The 23,812-nt window shown below is 37.2% G+C and overlaps 1 protein-coding gene across 11 annotated transcripts in view; it reads left to right on the top strand.

Annotated features, from left to right (window-relative positions):
• Positions 1 to 23,812, top strand: part of EPHA7 (EPH receptor A7) — a 200,117-nt gene that overhangs the window by 158,044 nt on the left and 18,261 nt on the right. Inside the window, exons 7-15 of one of the 11 annotated variants that reach the window (XM_018558951.1) lie at positions 1,058 to 1,226; positions 2,868 to 2,976; positions 3,552 to 3,607; positions 8,739 to 8,864; positions 13,644 to 13,829; positions 14,224 to 14,285; positions 19,246 to 19,356; positions 20,713 to 20,823; positions 21,027 to 21,236. In XM_018558951.1, coding sequence (XP_018414453.1) covers positions 1,058 to 1,226; positions 2,868 to 2,976; positions 3,552 to 3,607; positions 8,739 to 8,864; positions 13,644 to 13,829; positions 14,224 to 14,285; positions 19,246 to 19,356; positions 20,713 to 20,823; positions 21,027 to 21,236 — 1,140 coding nt within the window. Of the gene's footprint in view, positions 1 to 1,057; positions 1,251 to 2,867; positions 2,977 to 3,551; positions 3,608 to 8,738; positions 8,865 to 13,643; positions 13,830 to 14,223; positions 14,286 to 19,245; positions 19,357 to 20,712; positions 20,824 to 21,026; positions 21,268 to 23,812 lie in introns of all 11 variants that reach the window. The other 10 variants (XM_018558950.1, XM_018558949.1, XM_018558955.1 and 7 more) reach the window with 10 other exon arrangements.

The following is a 23,812-nucleotide window of genomic DNA, read 5'->3' as shown; positions in this document are numbered from 1 at the left end:
GAGAAGGAGTGTTGTCACCATATGACAGGAATACAAACACCTCACACCCGTCTCCTGTCCATAACATAGAGTGGAAGGGCACTGTAGTCTTCAGAGATAGCTGGTAACTGATTAGTTTCTTTGGGGCAGAGAATCCTTGGCAGAGTTATATATAAATATATATATATATATATATATTTGAAATGTGTTAATAAGAATGTAATAAATAAAAAAAGTAATTGATAAGAATGCAGCACATGCAGAGAGAGCTGCATGTTATCAGATGGCCAGATTTCTGTCAGTGCAAACAGGTATTTTTTGTACTCTTATTGAACTTATATAACACCAATCTAATGGTATATGTACCAGACCAAAGGGGAATAAATATGAAAAGTTAATTGTTAGTGTTTACATACATACATACAACACTTTCTTTCCAGGCATGCCTATATTTTTGTTTTTTAAAATTATGACAGAGTTACTGTAACAGAGTTATGTAACTTTAGTTATTTAAGGCTTAATATTTCGTTTATATGTAAAAGTTCCTGTGTATTTACAAAGTTTGATATATTTGACAGTGTGCATTAACATTATTAATGAACCTGCTTTGGTGTGTGCAAACTATTGTGAGTTGCAATCAGCAGAGAAGAGGCAGTGCAGTGTCTTTTAATGCAAATTTTTAAGCAGGAAGTTGTGTTTGGTAAAGCATAGTCCCTGAGCATCAGAATATCTTTTTTGTATTTATTTTTGATAAATGTACTACATTTATTTAGATTGGAGCTATTCATATACAAAATATCATATAACTGTAACTGCTTTTTAACATTACTAAATATGGCACTACTGCCTTATGTTTAGTCATCTTCCAAGTTTCTTTTACCTTTTGAAGTTCTCAATCTTAAATATCACTAGCAAATTCCAGAATTATGTTGCCATCTGTTGCATCTCAACCTTCATGTGAAAATACATCTTTTGATAGGCATGAAGGACATGCCCGTTCCAGTTATTGCTCCAAACTGCTGCCGATTATTTAAAAGAAATTTACATGTTTCACAGATATACTTTTTTTTATTTTCAGGATCAAAGGGACCGTACATATTCTACATTAAAAACAAAATTAACATCTGCTTCCATCAATAATCTTCGACCTGGAACAGTTTATGTGTTTCAAATTCGAGCCTTCACTGCTGCTGGCTATGGAATGTACAGTCCTAGGCTTGATGTCACCACCCTGGAGGAGGCTACTGGTAACCTTTCAACTTTTTTCTACAGTATGTAGCAAGTTTACTTGTAAAATATCCATTCACAATGGGGGGCACTTTTCACCCAAAAAAATGGGCTGAAAATCTCGGCTTATACTCGAGTATATACGGTATGAGTTAAATGACAACATAGTGATGTGTATTTTGTTTGCTAACAATGTTTTTATAAGGGGTATATTTGTAAAGTAACAGATGTGCCATTCATCAAAGATTTACCACAGGTAAACCATCCTGGTGCATATGTTTAACACTTTGCTAGAACCCTTATTTTTTTATTTTTATGCACATTTTAGGCCTGATAATGACTTAAAACCCCCCAAATATTATATATGTTCTGACCCTGCCGTATAAATTGGTGGCAGACGCAGTTTTTTATGTCACACCAAATTCGCACAACTGTTTATAAAACCCATATTTTCATTCAAAAATATATACTCATATTTATTTTATTACACACAAACACAATATAATACCCAATTTTTTTTTTTATATATATATATATATATGTGTGTTTTATTAAACAATAATGTTTTTTAAATGTTTTCTTTTTTTTTACTTTACTGCTATCATAAGGTAGCTGATGACCCTTTCCCCTCCCTATATCATAGCACAGTCCAGGTGGCAGGTTCTCTCTAAAGATGCATCAGGGGTTAATGTCACCTCTACACTCTTTTAAAGCTAATCGAGCACATCGCTTATACTGGTCCTAATCAGAGCTGATCATATCTGGGTTTATTCTTCACAACAACAGTCTCCTGCCAATCTCCATTCTAACAACCACCATGATGGTCCCAGGCACCCAGCATGGGTAGATGAGCCTAGGAGGGGCATCATGTTACAGTACATATGGAAGTGATCGGGGGCTTTGCAGCCGACTGAACTGCTTCCACAAGAAAGCCAATGGTGCAGTATGCAATGTAAACAGCTTGTAAACAGCTTGTTTACATGTCAGTGCTGCTTCTGACATCGGTAGCATCAAAAGGGTTAAATTACAATTATTGATTTACCTGCAGGTGAATGTTACATTCACTGCTTTATAAATATGCCGCTAAGTCCTTAAAGTGGTCAGCCAACAATTTTAAAGTTTTGGATAGTGACAACAGTTTTACCTGGGAGGAAGTGAAGAAAGTGGGAACATCTCCAAAAGCAACACAGACAGAAGCAATTCTTTTTACTATAGTAGAGGTGTCTAGAGCCCTTGTCAGCTTGCTATTGCAATCGTTTTGTATTTTTGAAGATGTTCTCTCATTTGCTTCTAGGTAAAACTATTGTCTGTTTCTTTAACAGAGCCCTGGATAGCAGTATAAATCCACAAGGGCTCTAATTCTTCCTGACTATTTCCACTACTAAAAAAAAAAAGTGTTTGGCTGTACTTACACTTTACTTTCTGCATGCCCAGGGTTACTTAATATACAGTATCTGTGACTGAATAACTATGATAAGAAGACTTTAATGCGTGCTTTTGCTGACTTGGTTTGGAATACAAATTAGGGTGCAGATTGATGGCCCTTGGTCATTAAGGTATTAACAGAGACTAATCAACTTTGCTGGTGTTACTTATGCAAGTATTAAACTGATAAATACATTTTAAATAATGTATGTTTTTATTCTTGTGTCTTTTTACAGCTACAGCTGTAACCAGTGAGCAGAATCCCGTCATTATAATTGCAGTAGTTGCCGTGGCAGGCACTATTATTTTGGTCTTTATGGTCTTTGGCTTCATCATAGGTAGAAGGTAATATTTTTTTTTTCACTTTCAAAGACAAAAATAATAGAGAACAATACACAGACAATATAAAGAATACCATTTAGTGTACTCTGTAATTAACAAGTCTGTCTGGTGCTGAAACATTAGACATTGTCACTATTAAGGTTCCATGCTAGCTTATTGTTAAGATAATCCTCCTGTGTATAGAATAAAAACACCCACGGCTAAACATCATTCCCTTGGATATAGCCTGGGAAATATATCCATAGGATGAATAATTATTTTTTTTCTGTTTATATGTTATACTTCTGCTTATCAGATGTTTATCTTAAAACTTTCACTTCAAATGTAGTCATTCACATGTGGGCCAAATATGACAAAGGTTAATTTAAAGGTTCAGCTGATTGGCCTGAAGTTATGTCTTGTCTTGATAGAAGCAAGTTGTTATAATTGTGCATTATATATATACTTTGTGTATGTGTGTGTGTTTATATATATATATTTATTTTTTTCTCAAGGAAGCACATTCTTATTTAGTTACAAAATTTCAAGAGTATCTTCAAATAATATATTATATATACACCTTTTTTCATCATGTCTAGGCATTGTGGCTATAGTAAAGCTGATCAAGAAGGAGATGAAGAACTTTACTTTCATTGTAAGTGTTTGCTTTCTTTAATTTCAGGAAACATCTTCTACTTTATTTATGCTATAAATCTGTAATAGTAATTAATCCTCTACAAGTTAAGAGTGACTTGAGTGTGTCAATGGGGACTCAGTAAATCACAGCTGAAGCTCACTCCACTTAGCACATATATTTGTTCTGTAACAAGCGGTCATATTGTTCACTTCTGTGATTATTACTTTCACACCATTTTAAGGACCTCCCATGAGATTCAGTAATTTGAAGGTCAGTGGTCAAGCTGCTGTGGTATTTGCCTATAGCTGCTTTTCCACAATCTCATGTCAATCATCTTAATGAGATGCAATCATTGCAAGTTTGCTAAACATGGAACTCTTTATGCAAACAATGATTATTATACAATACATTTATAATGATAATATGATTTACCTACATATGTCATAAAAAAGCAGGCCAAGGCCTACTACCCAAAGTATGAGATTAGCAAAATCTACAGATTTTGCCAGCCTGCATGTGAGCAAATTGACATGCTCTTGGCCCAATTCTTTATTCTAGATTTAATGTGGATGGCTATTTGACTCACAATTGAGAAATATTCCAGCAAGAAGAAGCAATTATAAATAAGAGCAGAGACAATATCTGCAAGCATCAATCTTCTAAGACAAAATGAGGACATGGAAATTAGATGAAGAAGAACACAATTCATTTATATTTATGACAGAAATTAGAAAGTGCTGATACAGTAAGCTACTTTACCCATGCTCATGCCTTAATGATGACGATCTTGGTTTAGATATTTCCGTTTGTATTTCTCCCTACAAGATTGATTTTTTTTAAATAAGCTTTATGCCATTTATAGTATATGTACTGTACATATGTCTATAAATTTGTAAAATCCTGACAGTTAAGCATACTATGGGCTCACGTTTACATTAGTAAGCGCCTTTGCATTCTGAAACATACCTTTCAAGCACATCTGCTAGTCTTTATTTAACACTAGCAAGAATGCAACATCAAAATTCTGTTCTCTACATTTTTGCTTAAATCTCCATTTAAAAAATGATTTATTGTTTAGTGGATGCTTTCTGGGATAAATGACAAAACCAAGATTTAGGTGATATACGCTATAGCATCTCATTTATATTGACACTCGCCAAAACCTTTTTGGTGTAGGGAAACAGTTAGAATTTCTCTCAAGTTTTGTTTTTTAATAAAGGCAGTTTGAGGAGATATCCCCCCAATTTAAACCCCAGATATCCCCCCAATTTAAGCCCCAGATAAAACAAATACGGAAAGTGAGGGGAAATCTTCAATAGAAAGCGGAGTTCTTACTTTGTCCTTCTCTACTAAAGAAAGTGTTTTTAGTGCTGCCTTTGTATTTGTTGGAGATTGTTCTGGTGACAACCTTGTCACTAGGAGAGGTATTAGAGAAAAAATCGCCTCAATGAAACTAAAGTAGAAACTTTAGAGGTTGTGATCCTTCTCTACGCATATACTGTTGTTGCCTGAAGAAGGGACTGCCTGGTCCCGAAACGTATCTAGAAACGGAGTGCGAGTGACTTCATGGTATTTTGCCTTTTCCATGCTATTCACACCTAAAAGATACACAATGACATGCTATATGTGCAAAATCACATTTATGAATTAATGTATTTATTTTTGCTGCTAACATTAAATATAAAACATTTTGCATATATTCTAATCTATAATATATTCTTCTTCATGGCTTGCTTATGATTCATTTTGTTACATTTCAGGAATTACTGTATTAAACATTTTTATGTAACATTATATGTAGTATTCTATTATCTAAAAAATTAATTCAGATCAACTGTTAATTTGATTAGGATTTATTTCTGAATTGCAGCTTAGCTGTATTTCTTTTCTGTAGTATCCTATGCATCCATTATTGCCAGTTTTACAGCTCTAAGCAAAGTATTCTTGGAAAGGACCAGATTTTTTTTTTTGCTGAACCAGTCTGTCAGCATGCGTTGAAGGCAAGGCTTGTGATTCATTTAATCTGACTGCATCAGCAGCAACAGAACACAGTGGTCACCAGCTATTTACAGTTGGTTTTGTTTTATTGTTCTTTTGTATAACGCAAATTTTCAGGAGTTTGAATGCCTTTTTATTGATTTTTTTCCTTGTGGAAAAAAGCATTAAACTTGGTTTAGTGAGGTCCACACTGTACCTTAATTTTCTATGCGCTTCCATCTTTCATTGAATCGAGCTCTTTTAAAAACAATAGCTCTGTTTACTAAAGCAATTGCAATTTACATTTTTATTTCCTCCTATGGTTTCCTACCAACAATGCTTTGAGATCCCAGCCAACACTATTTCATGTTGGTATGCCAGAGTAGCTCTCTCCTGTCAAAATGTTTCATGACAGCTCGAATAAAGAACCATCGGAGGCCCGTTTGAGATGCACGAGGTTACTTGGAATCCAGGCCGCTTATCATGGAAAACGAGAGTGTGGCTCGTTCTCCATCTGCCTGCCTGAAATGACATTGTAGGAGGTTAACCTATTGTTTCCTATGCCCTCCCACTCTCTCTCTTTCATTCATCTATTTCAGACTCACTAACAGATAAGAGCAAGGTGTTGATAGCAAAAAATACAGACTAAGTGATTGAATTATGCAAATGAGAGCTGAAAGATAAATTAATTGCTGGCATTCCATTCAAACTGTTGCTCAACATTGTCAAAATTCTGATTTATTTAAATGAGAAGTCAGAGATGCTGGTGTCTCAAGAAATCATTAATTTATGCTACAATACTTGCTTTTTATGCTATTGTTTTCATTTTGGAAGTGTTAGGATACAATTAGATAGAATAATAAAACAAGAATACAAATATATAGGGATAAACAAAAACAATAAATGTAGAAGATTTCAGGAAGTGTATGAATAATTTCATATTCATGCAAACATTTACAGTTAACTTTTCTATCCTTTCATTCCCTTCCCTCCTGTTATTCCATTCAATGGTTTATTTTAAAAATTGTCCTGTGAAATATCAGAATTGAAAGCGAAGCCACTGTTTTAGATATCACATTGCTGCGTTTAATCACTGCCTGCATGTGAAAACTGTGATGTTGTGCAGAATGAGGATCTCTTACCATTACAAGCAGCGTTTGACTGTGTAGGATTTTATCAGCTTAAAAAAGCCTGACTCCTATATTAGAGTAATTAATAGAGAGCAGTAATCTAATCCAAGCAGCTGACTTATATGGACATAACTTCAGCTGCAGATGAACAGATATCTGCCCAAGAATTATGGTGGGAGATGGGAGCATCTGCCTGACATTTAGCACTGGATCCCATCACTGTTTCTTGCCCAAAGAAAATGCATGTTAATTGCTAAAAAGGATTGATTGTCCGGGTCATTGAACAGTAAAGAATGCTTCTGTCACTGACAGTAGTTATTGCTGCCTCCTATGTGTACCCCTAAATTATTTAATCCTCACCTGAATTTTAAGCCATTTGACTGAGGTGGAAGGATGTCATTTTTGACCTGTTTAAGTTTTAAGGCCTATGTTAAGGGCTTGGGTCAATAGTAGGGGTGCACCGATACTAGCATCGGTGCCAATATTGAGTATTTGGGTGAGTGCTTATACTCGCCCCAATCCACCGATACTTACCCTCGATACTGCAGTGCAGGGGGAGCATGGAGCCGGCTTCCTTTCCAATCATGAAGCTGGGAGGTGGGTCATGACGTGCCGCCCGGCTTCCTGATTGGCTAGGAAGCTAGCTTCACTTGTTGCTAGGCAGGCTGGCTTCCTCACCAATCAGGAAGCCGGACGGCACCTCATGACTCGCCGCCCGGCTTCCTTATTGGTCAGGAAGCCAGGAAGCCTTCCTGATAATCTGGGCACACGGCACCAAAAAAAACGGTATCGGGGCATCCCTAGTCAATAGCATGAGTTTCAGATGCTTCTGAGATAAATAAAAATAGAATCAGATGCATATAAATGTTAATTAAACTCATTCTGACCTGCATTTGACTTGCTTTAAACAGGTTTTGCATCCCCATAGACTTGTATGGAAATGCAAAACCCGTTTGAAGCAAATAAAACTTGTCAACACACAACCTTTAGATGTTGGCAGGCATGTTCAGATATTGGGAAACTTTTAGGGTTGGCTTTCCATTTCTGTGTTCAGAATTGTTGAAATATGGGGAAAATTTTAGAGCTGACTTTCTAGTTTTGTGTTAGCCTTTGCTTCAATGAGTGAATGCACTAACAGCCGAACTAGTGTCCCTATATTACATATTAGCCCATTTTGTATTTGTATATGTGTTGAGACATCCTTGTCCCTGCATTGAGAATCAGATGCTTTTTTTCTTTTTCCTGAAAGCCCTTTAATGTCCCTCCAACCTGAGCCTTTGAATTTAACATTTTGCAAGGTTTGAAAACAAAAAACTTGGTCCATTATCAAATACAATCTGAAGTACTTAGCTTTAGACAGAGCTCATGTGCCACTTACAGTATGTGGATATTTTTTTGCTTTTAAAATGTAATAGCAATATGATTAGCAAGGTCATTGTGTCATATTCACATGTTCCGAGAACCCTTGCTACAGAGTATTACTTACCATGTTTCTTATTTAAGCAAATAAGCACCATTGCAGTTGCCCTGGCCTTACTTAATGATGCTTTCTGTCTTTTTTATGGTATACGCTCTCCAAATTTTACATTGATTCATATAATCAAAAGGCATATGCATGATCTAGCTGGTGGTAACTACATTATGGAGTGATTGAGTTTCTACCTCACTTACAAAATTGGAGTAGTGGAAATTAAGAAATTAAAATGTATATTTTTGAGTGATATCACAGCCAGGCAGCATCGTAAAAGTAATTTTCACTGCAGCACTCAAATATTGCCGTAGCAGTTGGGTTACTCAACAAATAACACTGTGCTATATTAGTATGCTGAGCTTTAACTTTCTTTCCTCCGGATCTTGTTTAATATGCATGTGTACACATACTGGTTATCATGCTGCGCTTGCACATTATCCTGATTCTTACATGTACTTGGCTTCATGAAAGAAATACCTTCTGCCTAGAAGCAGTAAAAATGACAATCCTAGCTAACTGCACATAAAAGTGCATTCCTTCATCACTGTTCTGCTTTCTGACATCATTACAGTTAAATTTCCAGGCACCAAAACCTACATTGACCCTGAAACATATGAAGATCCAAATAGAGCTGTCCATCAATTTGCCAAGGAGTTAGATGCATCCTGTATAAAAATTGAGCGCGTGATTGGTGCAGGTAAGTCAGAGGTGTCTGTTTTCTTCAACATTTCCATTTAGCCTAGATTGAATATCAAATATGATATGACAGGAAAATAATTACAGCTTAAAAGCAAAACATTTTCTTTTAACAGAATGTAAAGTGCCTTTAAAAAAAATAAAAAATATGCTGTGCTTGTGAAATCCCTGTAAAACGGTCCATTGTTTTGATCTGTGTGTTATGGGGAAAGTGTTGATTTTTTTTATATTTTAAGTATAAGCTCTTCTACTGCATTATTAGACTAGCATTTGTTAACCATCATGCTGTGGCACCCTGGGATGCCTTCTGGCTTCCAGGGGAGCCTCAAAATTTTCACGTCGCCATACCTCCAATGAGAAGAGGGATTCTGATGTGAAGGGAGGGGCTCTTGATGTAAAAAAGTCGAACGCTAATGTAAAGAGGGGCACCTGATACAAAGGTGGGCTCTTGATATAAAGGGTAATTCTCATGTGAAAGGGGGGACTCTGATGTGAAGTAGAATTTGAACCCCACATTTTTTATGTTTCCCCCTTAAAAACCCTATCTGGCATCTTATCTTGGATAAGCGTCTGGAATGGATTAGACTACATGACTGTTAGGCTGGGTTTACACTTAGGCTTATCGAATATGTGTGGCGCGTTTTTAGCGCGATTCGCTAAATGGATATGCACGGCAAATTCGCCCCAAAGAAGCTCCTGTACTTCTTTTGGCGTAGGGCAGTTTGTAGCGCGTTTATACGGCCTGTAATACGCCCAGGTGTGAACCATACCCATTGGAAATAATGGGATTTCGGTGTTTGAGCATTTTGCAGAGCGTAGGAACGCGCTACAAAACGCCCAGGTGTGAACGGGGCCTAAGTGAAAGGTTCCATTCTTCACAAACTGACATACACTAACATGTTTACAAACATACAAGCAAAAAAAGAATTTCACTATAGGACAACTGAAGGTTTCTAAAGGCACCCCCTTACATTTGACTCCTTTTAACCTGTTTTAGTCACTGGTGAAGTCCATTTTGATGGTTAACAATGTCATTAAGGTTAGATCAATTACATATTAAAAACATGGACAACTCAGTAGGAATCATTTTACGACTTTAGGAATTATTATGTATTGTCTGCTATGTTTATAAACACCAGACATAGCAGGCAGTATTTATGTTTGCAGGAGACTTTAGTCAAGATCATGGGTCGGAAATAGAGATAAATAAGCTGCTATGAACAGACCAATATCTGATACAGATTTAAAAAAAAACAAATAACCCCAAGAGTTCAGTGGATTTATGGAATCCACATACACTTTCCTTGCTAGCAGTATAGTGATTAGCAATATTAAATATAATAAACTCATTTTACAAATAAGACTACTCTATTCACTGAATTCACTGCTCAATATTATTTTCAGATAGTATTCCATTTCTAAACAATGTAGTGCACTACTTTCTGCTATCCAAGCTTCTGATGGTGGATATTATTTATAGTAGCTTACATTTTAGGTTTATATGCAAAAAAAGAGCTTAGCAAACATCAACCTCTGTTCTCGTAGAGCAGTTCTGACCCTTTCTTGGTCTCCTATATCCCTTAAATGGTGAAGGCCCCAGTATGGGGGCACTGCCAGCTGGCAGCAACTCCTGGTTTAGTAACTCTGTAGTCTAATGGATGGGATTGTAAGTGTTATTACCCTTAATTTACCCATGGATATTAGACAAAGTTCATTCAGTACTTGCAATTTCAACAGATTCAAATGATAGTCATTTAGCCAGCAACCTCAGCAGATCCTCCACAACAGACAAGGTTTATTGGTGGGCTGAAAATGTATGGCATGTAACCTGCTGTTTTCCATGTCAGTAAAGAGATAAACAAACCACAATGATACAGAATAACATGCAGACTTTTAAGATACAAGCTTGCATATGTATAAACGTGCATATCAGCTGAAGGAAATATTTTTGGTCATTTGATCATTTCTTTAGGACTAATGACTTTGGGTATAGTTAGTGATTGCCATTGCAATCCTGCTTATAAACAATCAAAGTAAAGTAGTGAATTATGTCCAATTCATTGTAGTAAATTATACATGTTGTATGTTGGTGTTAGTGGGATTCACTGATTTGTTTGTTGGGAGACTTAATACAAGGCTCTGTAAAGACTAAATTATAGTGCACATGCATAAAAGAGATACATGGGGCTTAACAGCATCATTCAAAAAGGATAATTCACTATACAAACATGCTAACACACTCTGTACATAGTATCAGTAGTGGCACACATCTTTTTTACTTAATATGCCTTTTTTGACAGAGAAATACTTCTGCCGCCACAGGCAACAAAATAATGAATGTTAAATGCCAAATTGCTTCCCAGCACACACATTTAAGGTATAATTATATAGGACTAAGCAAGTTATCCTGTGAACAACTCTATTTAGATAAATCCTACAGGTGAAAACAGCTAATCTCATTTCCTGACTTAATATATAATTGAACACAAGATTAAAAAACAAAGCACATTGTCATTAGGGCAGAGATATTAAATATCAGGTTCTCTATCCACTGACAGGATGCAGTGCTTAATTCTGGCTGGATAGGATCGCTAAATTATACAGTGTGTATGTAATTTTGTGAAATCTGTGATAAGAGTGTTTCGCAACAACAGCAGGCCTTATGAGATTGTGTGACTGCATTGAAATGTCCCTTTGTTTATTGTTTGTCATTGCAAACCTTGGGCTTGGTACAAACAGCTTCAGCGTGATGACTCCGTGAGGTAAACCTCAAATAACATACACAGCGTTCACAAACACAACCTTACTGTTGCGCCAAAAATCAAGTGCATTTTTATTTTATTCCTCAGTAAAAATTTATGAGCACTAAAGGTAAGGTAGTAAATCGTGTTTATTGCTGTTCTTTCATAGATGTTGTCTATGTTTGCATTAGAAGAAGGTAACAGGATTTATTTACCGTGCTGGGATTTCATTTAATTAATCATACAATATCTTTTAAAATAAAATATCCTTTTACACATCACAGGTCTTATGTGGGTTTCATAAAAACTGCATTAGTTTGGAAACATCACTTGACTACAGCTGTTTAAATATAAGCATATAATATGTATTACACTTGATTTACTTCATATATAGCTGATTTATTAAAGTTAGATTTTATGTTTTTATGTGAATTAAACATACAAATAATAGCTAGACAATATTCACAGACTGTCACCAATGGAAAGGTTACTTTTTGATAGCTAGACATAGTGTAATTATTACACTAGTGTTCCTAAAGTGTGGGCCAGAAAGGGTGTACTGGGATGAATAGCTCAAAACACACAAGCATTCCGAGAAGTATTCGCTTTGTGTCATGCTACACCTTGCTGAAATGAGTAGGAATTGGGGTGTTTGGGGACTTTGATGCTGAAGTAACTGTTCACTTCCTTGCCACAGACAGGGTCCCCACGTAGGGGATGTCGAAACACTGGATCAGTGTGGTAATTTCACATAGGTGATGAATGTGCTTTAGCATCCAGCCCCTAATGACTCTAACCCCTAGCTACCTTTTGCTTTCAAAGTTGATAAAAGATAAATTTTCACTCATGTTCCAAACAATAGCTGAATAATTAAGCATCATCCCGACTTTTTTCTTCTGACTTAAGGAGATCACTATTTGAATGCATGTTTATCTGTGCTTGGATAACGACATTATTCAGCTTGCAGGGAGACTTCTGTACCTAAAGCAAAGTGATAGAGATATAGCGGTTGACTTACTTTTTAAAAACATTTCTGTGCACATGATTAGGTATTTTAAGTGAACATTAGTTCACTTTATTCAGTAAACTATGTGAACATTTGCTACTACCTTTCCTGACAAATACATGTCAAAAAAATGTATACTTAAAGAAGAACTCCGAGCAGAAGAAAACTTCATCCTTGCAGGGCTACCCCTGCACTGGAAGGGTTAAGTGCTAGTTTTCGTCTCAGGTCTAAAATAACAATAACGCCTGGCTTCTAGACCAGTCTCTGCATCCTCTTTCCACCTCCACTTTGGAGATGGATTGACCCTCGGCATCCTCCCATCCGGTACACTGTATTGAACGTGGCAACTCAGGGGTTCTTAGACCACCAGAGCAGAGGGGAAGAGAGGCTACAGGGACCAGTCTAGCAGCCAGTCGGGACCAAGGTTCAGGAGTATATCTTTGTATTTTAGATCCTAGGCGAAAATGAGCACTTAACCCTTGCAGTGCAGGGATAGCCCCACTGCAAGGGTTACGTTTTCTTCTGCTTGGAGTTCTTCATTAAAATCCAGGTTTCTTCCAGTTTGTCATGTGATGAGTGGGGTCCTTCTTCTCCAGCATTGGTTGTGGGCGGTCCTCATTGCTCCATCGAATAGCACTCAAGTTGTGACGTGAAAGTGTTAAAATATACAGCATTCCACTATGATCCCAGGCTTCATGAGGACACCTCCCTGGGTGTGTCTTTGACAGTCAGGGCTCATGGTAAGTGGTTAAACGACACTGGGAGCAATTTGACCTAGAAGAGGAGTGGCAAATGGTGTGGAAGAGGATGTGGAGGGCAGCATTGAATCATAGAGTTAGTGATTAGTGCTTTCAGACCATTTTTTTTTTATCAAACAGGAAAGGGGGCACAGCTGTTTCGTAAAAACAAATCCCATAGTTTGACTTTTATGTAAACCCATAGGTTCTAGAGACAATTGGATCAGAAGACCAATAAACTTGATGGGCATTAAAAAAAAAAAAGTAGGTATACTTATTTGTTTATTTCTTTGTAGGAGAATTTGGTGAAGTGTGTAGTGGCCGGCTAAAGCTTCCTGGGAAGAGAGATGTAGCCGTTGCTATAAAAACCCTTAAAGTTGGCTACACAGAAAAGCAGAGAAGAGACTTTTTGTGTGAAGCGAGTATAATGGGCCAGTTTGACCATCCAAATGTTGTTCATTTGGAAGGAGTGGTAACACGCGGTAAGCAAATCTCCCACTTGTGGCTTTTAGGTTTTGCTACGCTTGAATGGAATGTTTTCAGTCTTGTTGTAAATATTTATCATGTACAAATGGATGTTATTTAAATTACTAAACAAAGATAGGCTTTCTCTAGGATTTACTTTAACCACGCATGCAATATATCCTACACATGGAAAGAAAGTACTTTTCAAAGTGCTATCTCCAGTTTATGTCAACTTTGATTATTTATATGTACAAATTATTTCCCTGATGTTTAAAACTGCCTATCTTGTTACCATTTCTGCTACTTCCTAAATGGAAACTTTCAAGTCCACAAAGATGTTTCTTATCAAAACCAGTGTCGTTTTTTGGTTTGGTGAAGGTTTCACAAACATTTAACTTTTTATGTTTTTAGGAAAACCGGTAATGATTGTAATTGAATACATGGAGAATGGATCTCTAGATGCATTTTTAAGGGTGAGTGCTGTTCATATAATATTTGAGAATGAATGTCTAGTGTTTTATAAATATGCATGGGATTTATGTTTACATTTGCTTTCGCTTCAGCTGTATTGATTAGGACGTAATAGGAAACCCATTCCTTTAATTTAAACATCAGCATCTAAAGCAGCCTGGTTGCCTAAGGTCTTATTTCAGTGGCTGGCAGGGGAAAAAGGACAGGTTCTTGTTTAATCTTAGAAATGTTTTATTCTTTCTGATGTAGCCATTGCTTGGAAGGTTATATTTAACAGAGGCTTTAGTAATGTCAAGATAGTAAAGTGTATGTTGTAAAATTGTATTCTTTTTGTATTTGTGTAAGTTTAGAATGCAATAAAATACGAGTTCTGTAGATCAATAGTGTGCTATATGTACTTTTTGTAAAATAGAAATACAGCATGAAACTGTTGTTATGAACATAAAAAAAAATATCTTTTGATCAATGGACTACGTTTAGTACTGTACAACAGTTTTTAAAACTGAAGTAATTTAAAGCATTACTTCACTTTTCTGACAAACTTTGGATTTGTAAGCCATGGACATGAAATCATCAACCTTATAAATAGTATTACTCTCATACTGTTATGCCCTTATGGGGGTTTGAAATGTGTATCTTGTCCAGTAGCATTCAAAATTGTTCTCTGTAAATTAGGCACAGCTGTCTATAATTATTTATGATTATCTGCATAATGATTGCATAGACTAATTCCACAAGTCTAATTTCCCCCATAGCAAAAAGCAATTTAAATAAGTATATTTAAATGATTTACAAAGTAAATTATTTTCCTGCCTTGTCTTTTTAATATTTTATTTTTCAGCAAGGTACAGTATGGCTTTAAATTAGGAGGAAACTGTTCTTATTATAATTATTAATTATATTATAATTTATGATTTCGCGTTTCAAACGTTATCATACCTGGGATGTCTACTGGACTCTTGTTTGGACAGATTTAGTGCGTTATTCTTAAGATTTACTAAGAATTACAGGCCTACAATATAAAACAACAAATTGCAATGAAAAACAATGTACCGCTTTGGCATGCTAAAATCCTGCATAATCATACCGCCAGGGAGGTTAAAGGAAACCTTTAACAACAGTCAGGCAGCTGGTATTTTCAGAAAATGGTGAGCATCCCCTGTACTTTTGGCATGACATGTTTACTTTAAACTATTACCAGGAGTGTGTGGGGACAAACTTTAGAGTTATACTGCAGGATATATCGCTGCTTGCTCTTTCCCTTGCGGGTCTCATGAAATGTTTCCTTTCATGTGTCTTGAAACATTGTGGGAAACCACGAGTAAGGTTTGAGCACCTAGTCTTATAATCTGCCCATTAATACTGTTTGTAAGCCTGTTCTATGCATTCACTTCTAATTGGTTGGTCATGTGTAGCAAATGCATCTCATGTATAAAGCCCTAGCTCCGTTCACAGCCCAGACTGGCATATTTTACCTGCAGATTTTTGTCCATACTAATTTGATATAGCTCCTGTGAGGTTTAATGAATCATCATGGTTAGACATTGTTCTTAAAACATCTACAGTTTCACCAGGACGTGTTCCAATTATTTGTTAGTTTCAAATGAATGCCCAGTCAGTGAATTCAAACGGCTTAAATAACAAAACTTGAAAACAATATAGTTTCCTGTATCTTAAGTGTTTATTCCCAAAGTATAAGTGGGAAAATGTGTTCAGTCACGCTGGCACAATAATGTTGTTATTGCTGTATTCTCACTTGCTTTGCTGTGACAAGTTTAATAAAACTGAAAAAAATAAATTGGAGTAACAGAATACCAAGACACTGGATGCAAGTTAATTTAAAGAGCGCTTTACTTTCATTGTAAATGTATTGGCATATTGTTACCGGTCTAACATTTCCACCTAGAGATTCAATATTGGCTCCTGGGTCAACCATGCAACTATTTGACAAGGGTGGCCAGCAGTAGTTCTTTGTGTATAAGACTAGAACTACCGTATTTGCCGGCATATAAGACGACTCGGCGTATAAGACGACCCCCTACGTTTTGTGTTAAAATATAGGTTATGCGCTATACTCGTCGTATAAGACGAGTATAGCCCAAAATAATGTTTAAATGCACCCACTAACATCCATGGCTGTATTCCCGAGTGTGGCTCGGGGTTAATTTTCAGTGCCATAAGCGGTAACCCCGAGCCACACTTGTGATTACAGTCTCTTACCTTGTCCACGATCCCCGCTGTGTCCTCCGTCTTCAGCTGAGTCAATCACCGCAGGCTTTGTTTTAATGAATACAGGCTTTGTATTCATTAATACAAAGCCTGCTGTGATTGGCTCAGCGCGGTATACTGTATGTAGCCGTAGCAGTATACCGTATCCTTTCGTATGTACCCGGCGTCTAAGACGATCCCCCGATTTTCGGGGGATGTTTTAAGGTCTCAAAACCCGTCTTATACGTCGGCAAATACGGTATATAAAAAATGCGTTCCATATTCTTCTACCTTGCTAGATAGTAAAGGAGATCAAATTAAAACCATTTTCTAGCATACTTTTAAAAATAACATATTTGAAACTTGCTTAGATATTACACATTTATAATTAAATGTGTCACTGGAAGTAGGTTTTCTGCTCTGATCTATATAGGAGTTCTGATAGAAGGACATATAAAACAATGATTTACAAATGCAGCAAAACATGAGAATCCCTGATTAACCAAGGGTTAATGAAGAAACCATAAAGAATACCAAACACACCAGACCCTGATAACAGCAAATAGCTCACCAGTTTGTAACTATCAAAGAGGTGCTCATGGGAGGGGCAGTTCATCAGAAGTTCATCAAATAATTGGAAATCTCTCCATCCAACTGCATAAAACAGAATTGCATACATTTAAAAACATATGTGAAAGCTATACATCATGATCAAGGTGTTTTTGAAGTGTGGTTCACATTGCCCTCATAGCAAAAAGTAACGTTTAAATAAGTAGATGTAAATTATTGACAATGTTTATGATTTTTCTGCCATGTCTTTTTAATATAACATTAGTCAGAGAGGTAGAATATGACTTTAGCTTAGGAAAGATCTGTTCTTAGAGCTGGATTCCAAAACGGTTGGATAATATTCTCTACGGTAAAATGTGGAAGCAGAACTGCATTGATTGTGTGTTGGGCATTTGACTGAATACTAAAACTCACACTATTTATTACTACTTTCTGCCCCACATGCCTTCATGTAATGGGAGATAGCAGTTGTAAATACATGAAGGAAATTATGGGAAACACAATATTGTGTTTTTATTAACCCCTTTTTTCTGCATATTTAGAATAGACCTGTATGAAGGCATCTTTCCATTTCCTCATAGTTGTGTAGACCATAGGCCCCATTTAAAAGCCCTGTTTTTTTACCAGTATTAAAGGAAAAAACATGCAGGCTGCCATTGCTGATCTCTGCTTATGAAAATGCTAGTTGCCATGATATCTCTTTGACTTCAGTGCTTTGACTCAACAATCTGGAACAAGTATGCTAAGGACTCTTATTTTGCTGATCCACATACTTGTTCCAGGTTACTGACCAACAGTAATAAAGCTAGTAAGTCAGAATAACAGACAGGCAACAAGCACTTTAAGAAAAACACCAGCAGTGGCAGCCCCAGTAACTCAGGTATGACAATCCTATAAGACATTGGACGACTGACAGCCACAGGCATGCCTTCCAGAGGCACGATGGAATTTATAGATTCACCATAGCTGGAAGGCTAAAGTTTGACAACCACATCTTTAAGCTAAAAACAGGAGTAAGTGGGGACACTCCTTAGATTTGCATTGCTGGTTGAAGGTGCTGATTTCTCATTCCCTTATGGGTCTCATGAAACTTTCCTTTCATCTGGCTTGGAACATTGCAGGAAGCCACAAGTAAGCTTTGAGCATTTAGCCTTATAATTAGCCCATTACCACTAATACTGTGAGCTTGTTTTATACATTCACTCCTAATTGGTCATGTGAAGCAAAGGCATCTAATTCATACACCCCTATCTAATTTTTGTAGAGCTGCATTACAGCCATGACTGTTAGTGACAGTCATCAAGGTGTCTGTGAAGTGTAGTTCATATTTGAATCTGTTAGAGTAAATTGGGACATTTATATGTAGTGATTAACAAGGACAGAGCTTAACTAGAGGTTACTTGAGGTGTGTGTACGCTGATAAACCTGGTTAAGTCTTACTTTCAGGTTTCCAGGGCACACTTCCATACAGAAATAATTAGAGATTTCAGAGATAAAAGATTCTCTGAAATTGGGTTATAATAGGAGAGACAAATATTTTAGAACTACATGTCCATTCTCCAACATGTACGTGTCTGCAGTGTGCAGGTTGTTAAATGACAGTCACCATCAGCTGGCTGCTGAACAGCATGCATAATACACATTATTAGCAACTGCCTATATTGGCCAAACAAGCACACGGACATGCCTATTTAAATCACACAATTATTTGTCTAGTTTGAAGATGGCAAAAGACTTATTTCAGACGTAAAAGTAGATGTCCACAAATGCAGATCAACTAAAAGACTTTCTGTTATCATCTATCAGACAGGAGTCTCTGCAGAGGTCTAAAGGTCCCACAGACTTCATGATGGCTGACCAATCTTGCCAGTATTGGCAGTGTAAGGGGAATATCATCTAATGGTTGCAGGTATCTTACATCTCAGCATGCCAGCAGCTAATGTTCAGCACAGTAGAAAATGCCCTTACAGTCCTGATATGGGGGTTAGTTTTTGGCAAAGGGTAGTGATAACCACAAAGTGCACATATATATTAATATCTTAATGTATTGTACCAACTTGTTATTGCGTATATATCAAACTAAGCAAGAAAGTGCACATTTATTTATATTACTTTTTATGTATTGTACCCATTACTTTTCATTACATATTTATCAAACTAAGCTCTGATCATTTTCTGCTTCAGAAATCTTTGGAAATGTTTACTTCAGCTCCCAAAAGTAAACGTACAGGATCTACTCAGACAATGCCCTTTATAAAAGTCCAAACACTAAACACCCCTGGATCAAATGCCCAGGTAATTAGACATTCAGCCATTCAAAGCAGAACAGCCATCCATAATATTCATAATTTCCATGCATTTTAAAATTGTTTCAGTTGTAGTGGTTAAAGATTATATTATAATCTTAATGCAGTTATAAGGGTTTAGACAAGGATTACAGTATAGGACTTCCATTCTCCAAAGTGTCAGTTGCTGAGGGGTCCAATTTGTGGAGGTAATTTCAGTTTCCCACATTTGATGGGAAACTGGAATTACCCTTTGAGTGTCTGTGCAGTTTGCAGTCACTCCACAGGACACACTGTATCCCAGAGGATCCACAGCTTCTAGAAAATACAGTTCAACTAATAGGATCATGTCAGAAAAGTAATCCTGATGCTGGCAGGTCACTGGTGACAGAATCGGTAACAGACCACTTACCTTTTTCTATGAAGTTGCTTCTTTACTAGCAGGGCCAGTGAGATGTTGCTCTCTAGTTGTTCACTCACTAGAAAGTAATATTCTGCAGCATTCTGGGCAACAAGGGAACAGTATTTTTAAGTGAAGTGGGTACTTTATCTAGGTATCCTGCTGTTGGCAATGTGATACCAGTGGCAGAATTGCTCATCTGACATGGCCCATAGAATTTACCTGAAGATCAATCAGCCATGACTCTGCATGAGGGCTAAAGTTGCCCTCAGACCTTACAATTAAAGTCCAATATTGGCATACGGAAGTGAAAATCATTAAAAAGCTGTGGGTACCTTGAAATCCTAGCATATTTATTATTGTGCTGGGCTTCACTTAACAGTTAAAGTGTATGTAAACCCTAGGAATGAACTTCTCCCTTTCTTTCTTTTCCCCTTCTGCCAGAAGTCCAGGGAGTTCCTAACTTCCTGTAGGATGATGATAATGCTGCACTGAATTCTCAACAATTATCAACCCTGCCTGAGTGCTCTCTGTAAACTAAAGAATACTTCCTTTCTATGTTATAGAGATGAGGATTGGGGGTTTTCTGTAGTCCTAACACACTTCCTGACCTGGAATAACAAACCTGCTCCTCCATAGATACAGTACATTGAGTGAGCGTCGTCACACTAGGACAGGAAGTGTGTCGCTGGCAGGATCACCTGACAAAAGACAAAAACTAATACAGCTAGTTATCTAAGGACTGGAAAGCTGAAATATATAATTTTTTTGATCTGGGGTTAAGATAAACTTTTATTTTCACAACTGCACAGTATAGCCTTACAGTTGCTATTTGGAGGTTAGTTTTTGGAAAAGTGTAGTATTAGCTAGAAAGTGCACATTTATTTATATTAAGTTTTATGTATTGTACCCATTACTTTTCATTACATATATATCAAACTAAGCTCTGATCATTTTCTGCTTCAGAAATCTTTGGAAATGTTTACTTCAGCTCCCAAAGGTAAACGTACAGGATCTACTCAGACAATGCCCTTTGTAAAAGTCCAAACACTAAACACCCCGGGATCAAATGCCCAGGTAATTACACATTCAGCCATTTGAGGCAACACAGCCATCCATAATATTCATAATTCCCATTCATTAAACATAAAACAATTGCAGTCTGATCAAAACATCCATCTGTGGTTCAACATCAGTGGGTTACACCTGTCTAGCAATACTGATACTGCAATGGGATATGTAAATTCAAAACCTGAATGAGATATTTTTTTTTCCTACAGAAGCATGATGGACAGTTCACTGTCATTCAGTTGGTGGGGATGCTGAGAGGGATTGCAGCCGGAATGAGATATTTGGCTGACATGGGATATGTACATCGGGATCTTGCGGCACGAAACATTCTGGTCAACAGTAACCTTGTCTGCAAAGTGTCTGACTTTGGATTGTCTCGAGTCATAGAAGATGACGCAGATGCAGTCTACACAACAACAGTAATTTTTCTTTTCATTTTCGACATGTGCAGTTAAAGTGGAACCCCAAACAAACAGTTAAATATTCAATTTAGATTGATATATGTTTACTGTTTTACCTGGCAAAGGATTTGTCATTTTGGACAGCCGTTCTTGTAATACACATACTGTGCATCTGCTAGTGAAAACGACCACTTTAGTGTGGCTGGTTTATCTTAAGGGCCCATTCACATTATTGTGCTGTGGTCAAAAAGAATGGCACCCCAATACACTAAAGTAAGTCACCTGCTCTGGAGCGCAATACAATATTGTGCTGTGTGATACGTGTCCAAAAAAGTCCAGGTTCGGTTTTGCTTGGGGTGCGTTGGCAATCCATTTAAAATGAAAGGAATGCTTTAATACATTGCAGGTTAATGCACAATATAGCGTCCTTCAGTGTACGTGTGTTACTGCACCGGAAAAGTGTGAACCTGGCCTTACTGTTTCTCAGGTCAGCCCTTATGTGGCTGGTTCACAAGAATTACAATTCTTTTTGTAGGTAAACAGTGAACATTTATATATTTCAACTGTGAATAAGCTGTTTGACTGGAGTATCACTTAAAATTCACCTTAGGTGCTAAGCATTTTAGTTTGTGTCCATTATTAAGATGTTATGAGCAAAATGAATAAGAAGATTGAGCTTGGTGAAATGTAAGCGCTACAATAAACAGACCAGCAGAGGTAGCGGTGTGTGACTTCATCGGTTTCCTGTTAAAGACAGGAAACTGCCTGTTCATTGAAGAATTTATGAATGGGGACTAGCACTCACTACAGAGGCTCTTCCCCATTCATAAACTAATGATAGTAAAATATTTTTACTATCATTAGTTTGTGAATGAATGAGAAGCCTCTGTAGTGCTTCCCATTCATTGAGTGCTGGGGCTGCAGAAAAAGAAATTGAGGACTTATGTCCTCAATTTCTATTTCAAAAGGAAAATGTCAGGCGTCTATTTAGACCCCAGATATTTCGCCGCAGCCCCCCCAACAGTAAAAAAATAAAAATTATTAAAAAATAAATAGAAAATTTAAAAAATAAATAAAATAATGTGTACAAAAAAAACTAATAAAAAAAGCACAACCCCTCCCTCCCCCCACATAACATACACATATTGAGGTGTACGCCATGCACATGCGCTGCAGTGCGTTGTTAGAACGCATCGCAGTGCATGATTTTTTTAATGTATTTTTTTCTTTAAAAAAAAATTAAATTAACTGTGGCAGCGCATGGCAAAGCTTTGTGACGCATTGCCATGCGTTGTGATCTTTGTGTTGCAATAAATATACGCCTGTATCATTTTATCACAACACAAACACCAACACAGCGTGACATTTTTTTTTAACATAAGTTGCTTATTTACAGTTTTGCGTACCGTAATTTTTTTACCTTTTCGCAAAAAGGCGCAATTTCAAATTTGCAAATATTTGTTATTTATTAACTCAATACAGTTTTATCTTTTAGATTTAGTCAGAAAATTATTATTTTTTGTGCGCTGATACTGATTTTAGTGTGTTTTATCAATTGAATTGTGTATTTTTATCGGTTTAATATTAATTTGAGAAACATTTGCACAATTATCGCACGGCCTACAAATTTAGTATCACCATCTTTTTATTCTACCGGGCCTGCGCTTTCAGAAAATATATGGTTTGGGGGGTCTTTTACAAACGCTAACAACGCAGCAGTGGAAAATCAAATCAATGGAAAAAGTTGCCGGCATCTGGAGCCTCTCATCCCTGCCTGGAGCCGCTCCAGGCAGGGATCTGTGACTCCATGGATCCCCGCTGCTGTCCCCCGCTTGTAGGGGCTGTGGCAACGGGGATAAAAAAAAATCTCCAGGGTTGGGGGGTGGGGGGCGGAGCAGCAAGCGTCGGCTGGCGGGGAGAAGCCACAAGTTTCAGGATGGCTGAGCGGTGAGGAGAACGGAGCCGCTGTCATCATGTCAGTTTCAGGATGACAGCTGCTCTGTTCCTGGCCGTACGGAGGATCGATAAGTATCATTGATATTTACCGATCCTCTGTGTAGCACAAACACCAGAGTGATCGTGTGATCACTCCATTGTTTGTAAATAACTGGGGACACATAGGGGGTTATTCACAAAGCTGCTGAAGGCAGCCGTGTGAATAACCAACCCGAAGTGAAGTGAGCCGAACGCCGTTCGGCTATTCACTTCAGGCTTGTACAGCTGATTTGCAAAAATGGCTTGGCCAGCTGATTTGAAAAATGTTCCGGAGGGCTTGGTAGCGGAATGGTTAAGCTTTATTAAAAAAAAAAACCACTAAACAGTAATTTATTTATTTTTGCATTGGTGCATGTTACCCATGGCAGTGCCCAGCAACCTATGCATTTTTTCCAAAAGCTTGCAAATTTGCCTTGAAAAAAGCAGAAAAAAATAGCAAGACTCCCATAGAATTCAGTGGGGTTTGGACACTATGTTCATGGTTTGCAGATTTCAGGTAGGGCTTGCAGATCCTCCCACAAACCCAATAAAAGTATTCCAGTTGAAGGGGTACTGTAAGTGGCTGCCTGTATATAGCAACTTGGTTATTGTTTTATGTG

Source organism: Nanorana parkeri, unplaced genomic scaffold (genome assembly GCF_000935625.1).
Source record: "Nanorana parkeri isolate BGI_ZX_2015 unplaced genomic scaffold, ASM93562v1 scaffold370, whole genome shotgun sequence".
NCBI classification, from domain to species: Eukaryota; Metazoa; Chordata; class Amphibia; order Anura; family Dicroglossidae; genus Nanorana; species Nanorana parkeri.
The sequence above is the reverse complement of the archived record's forward strand: the minus strand, read 5'-3'. Positions and strand labels throughout refer to the sequence as shown.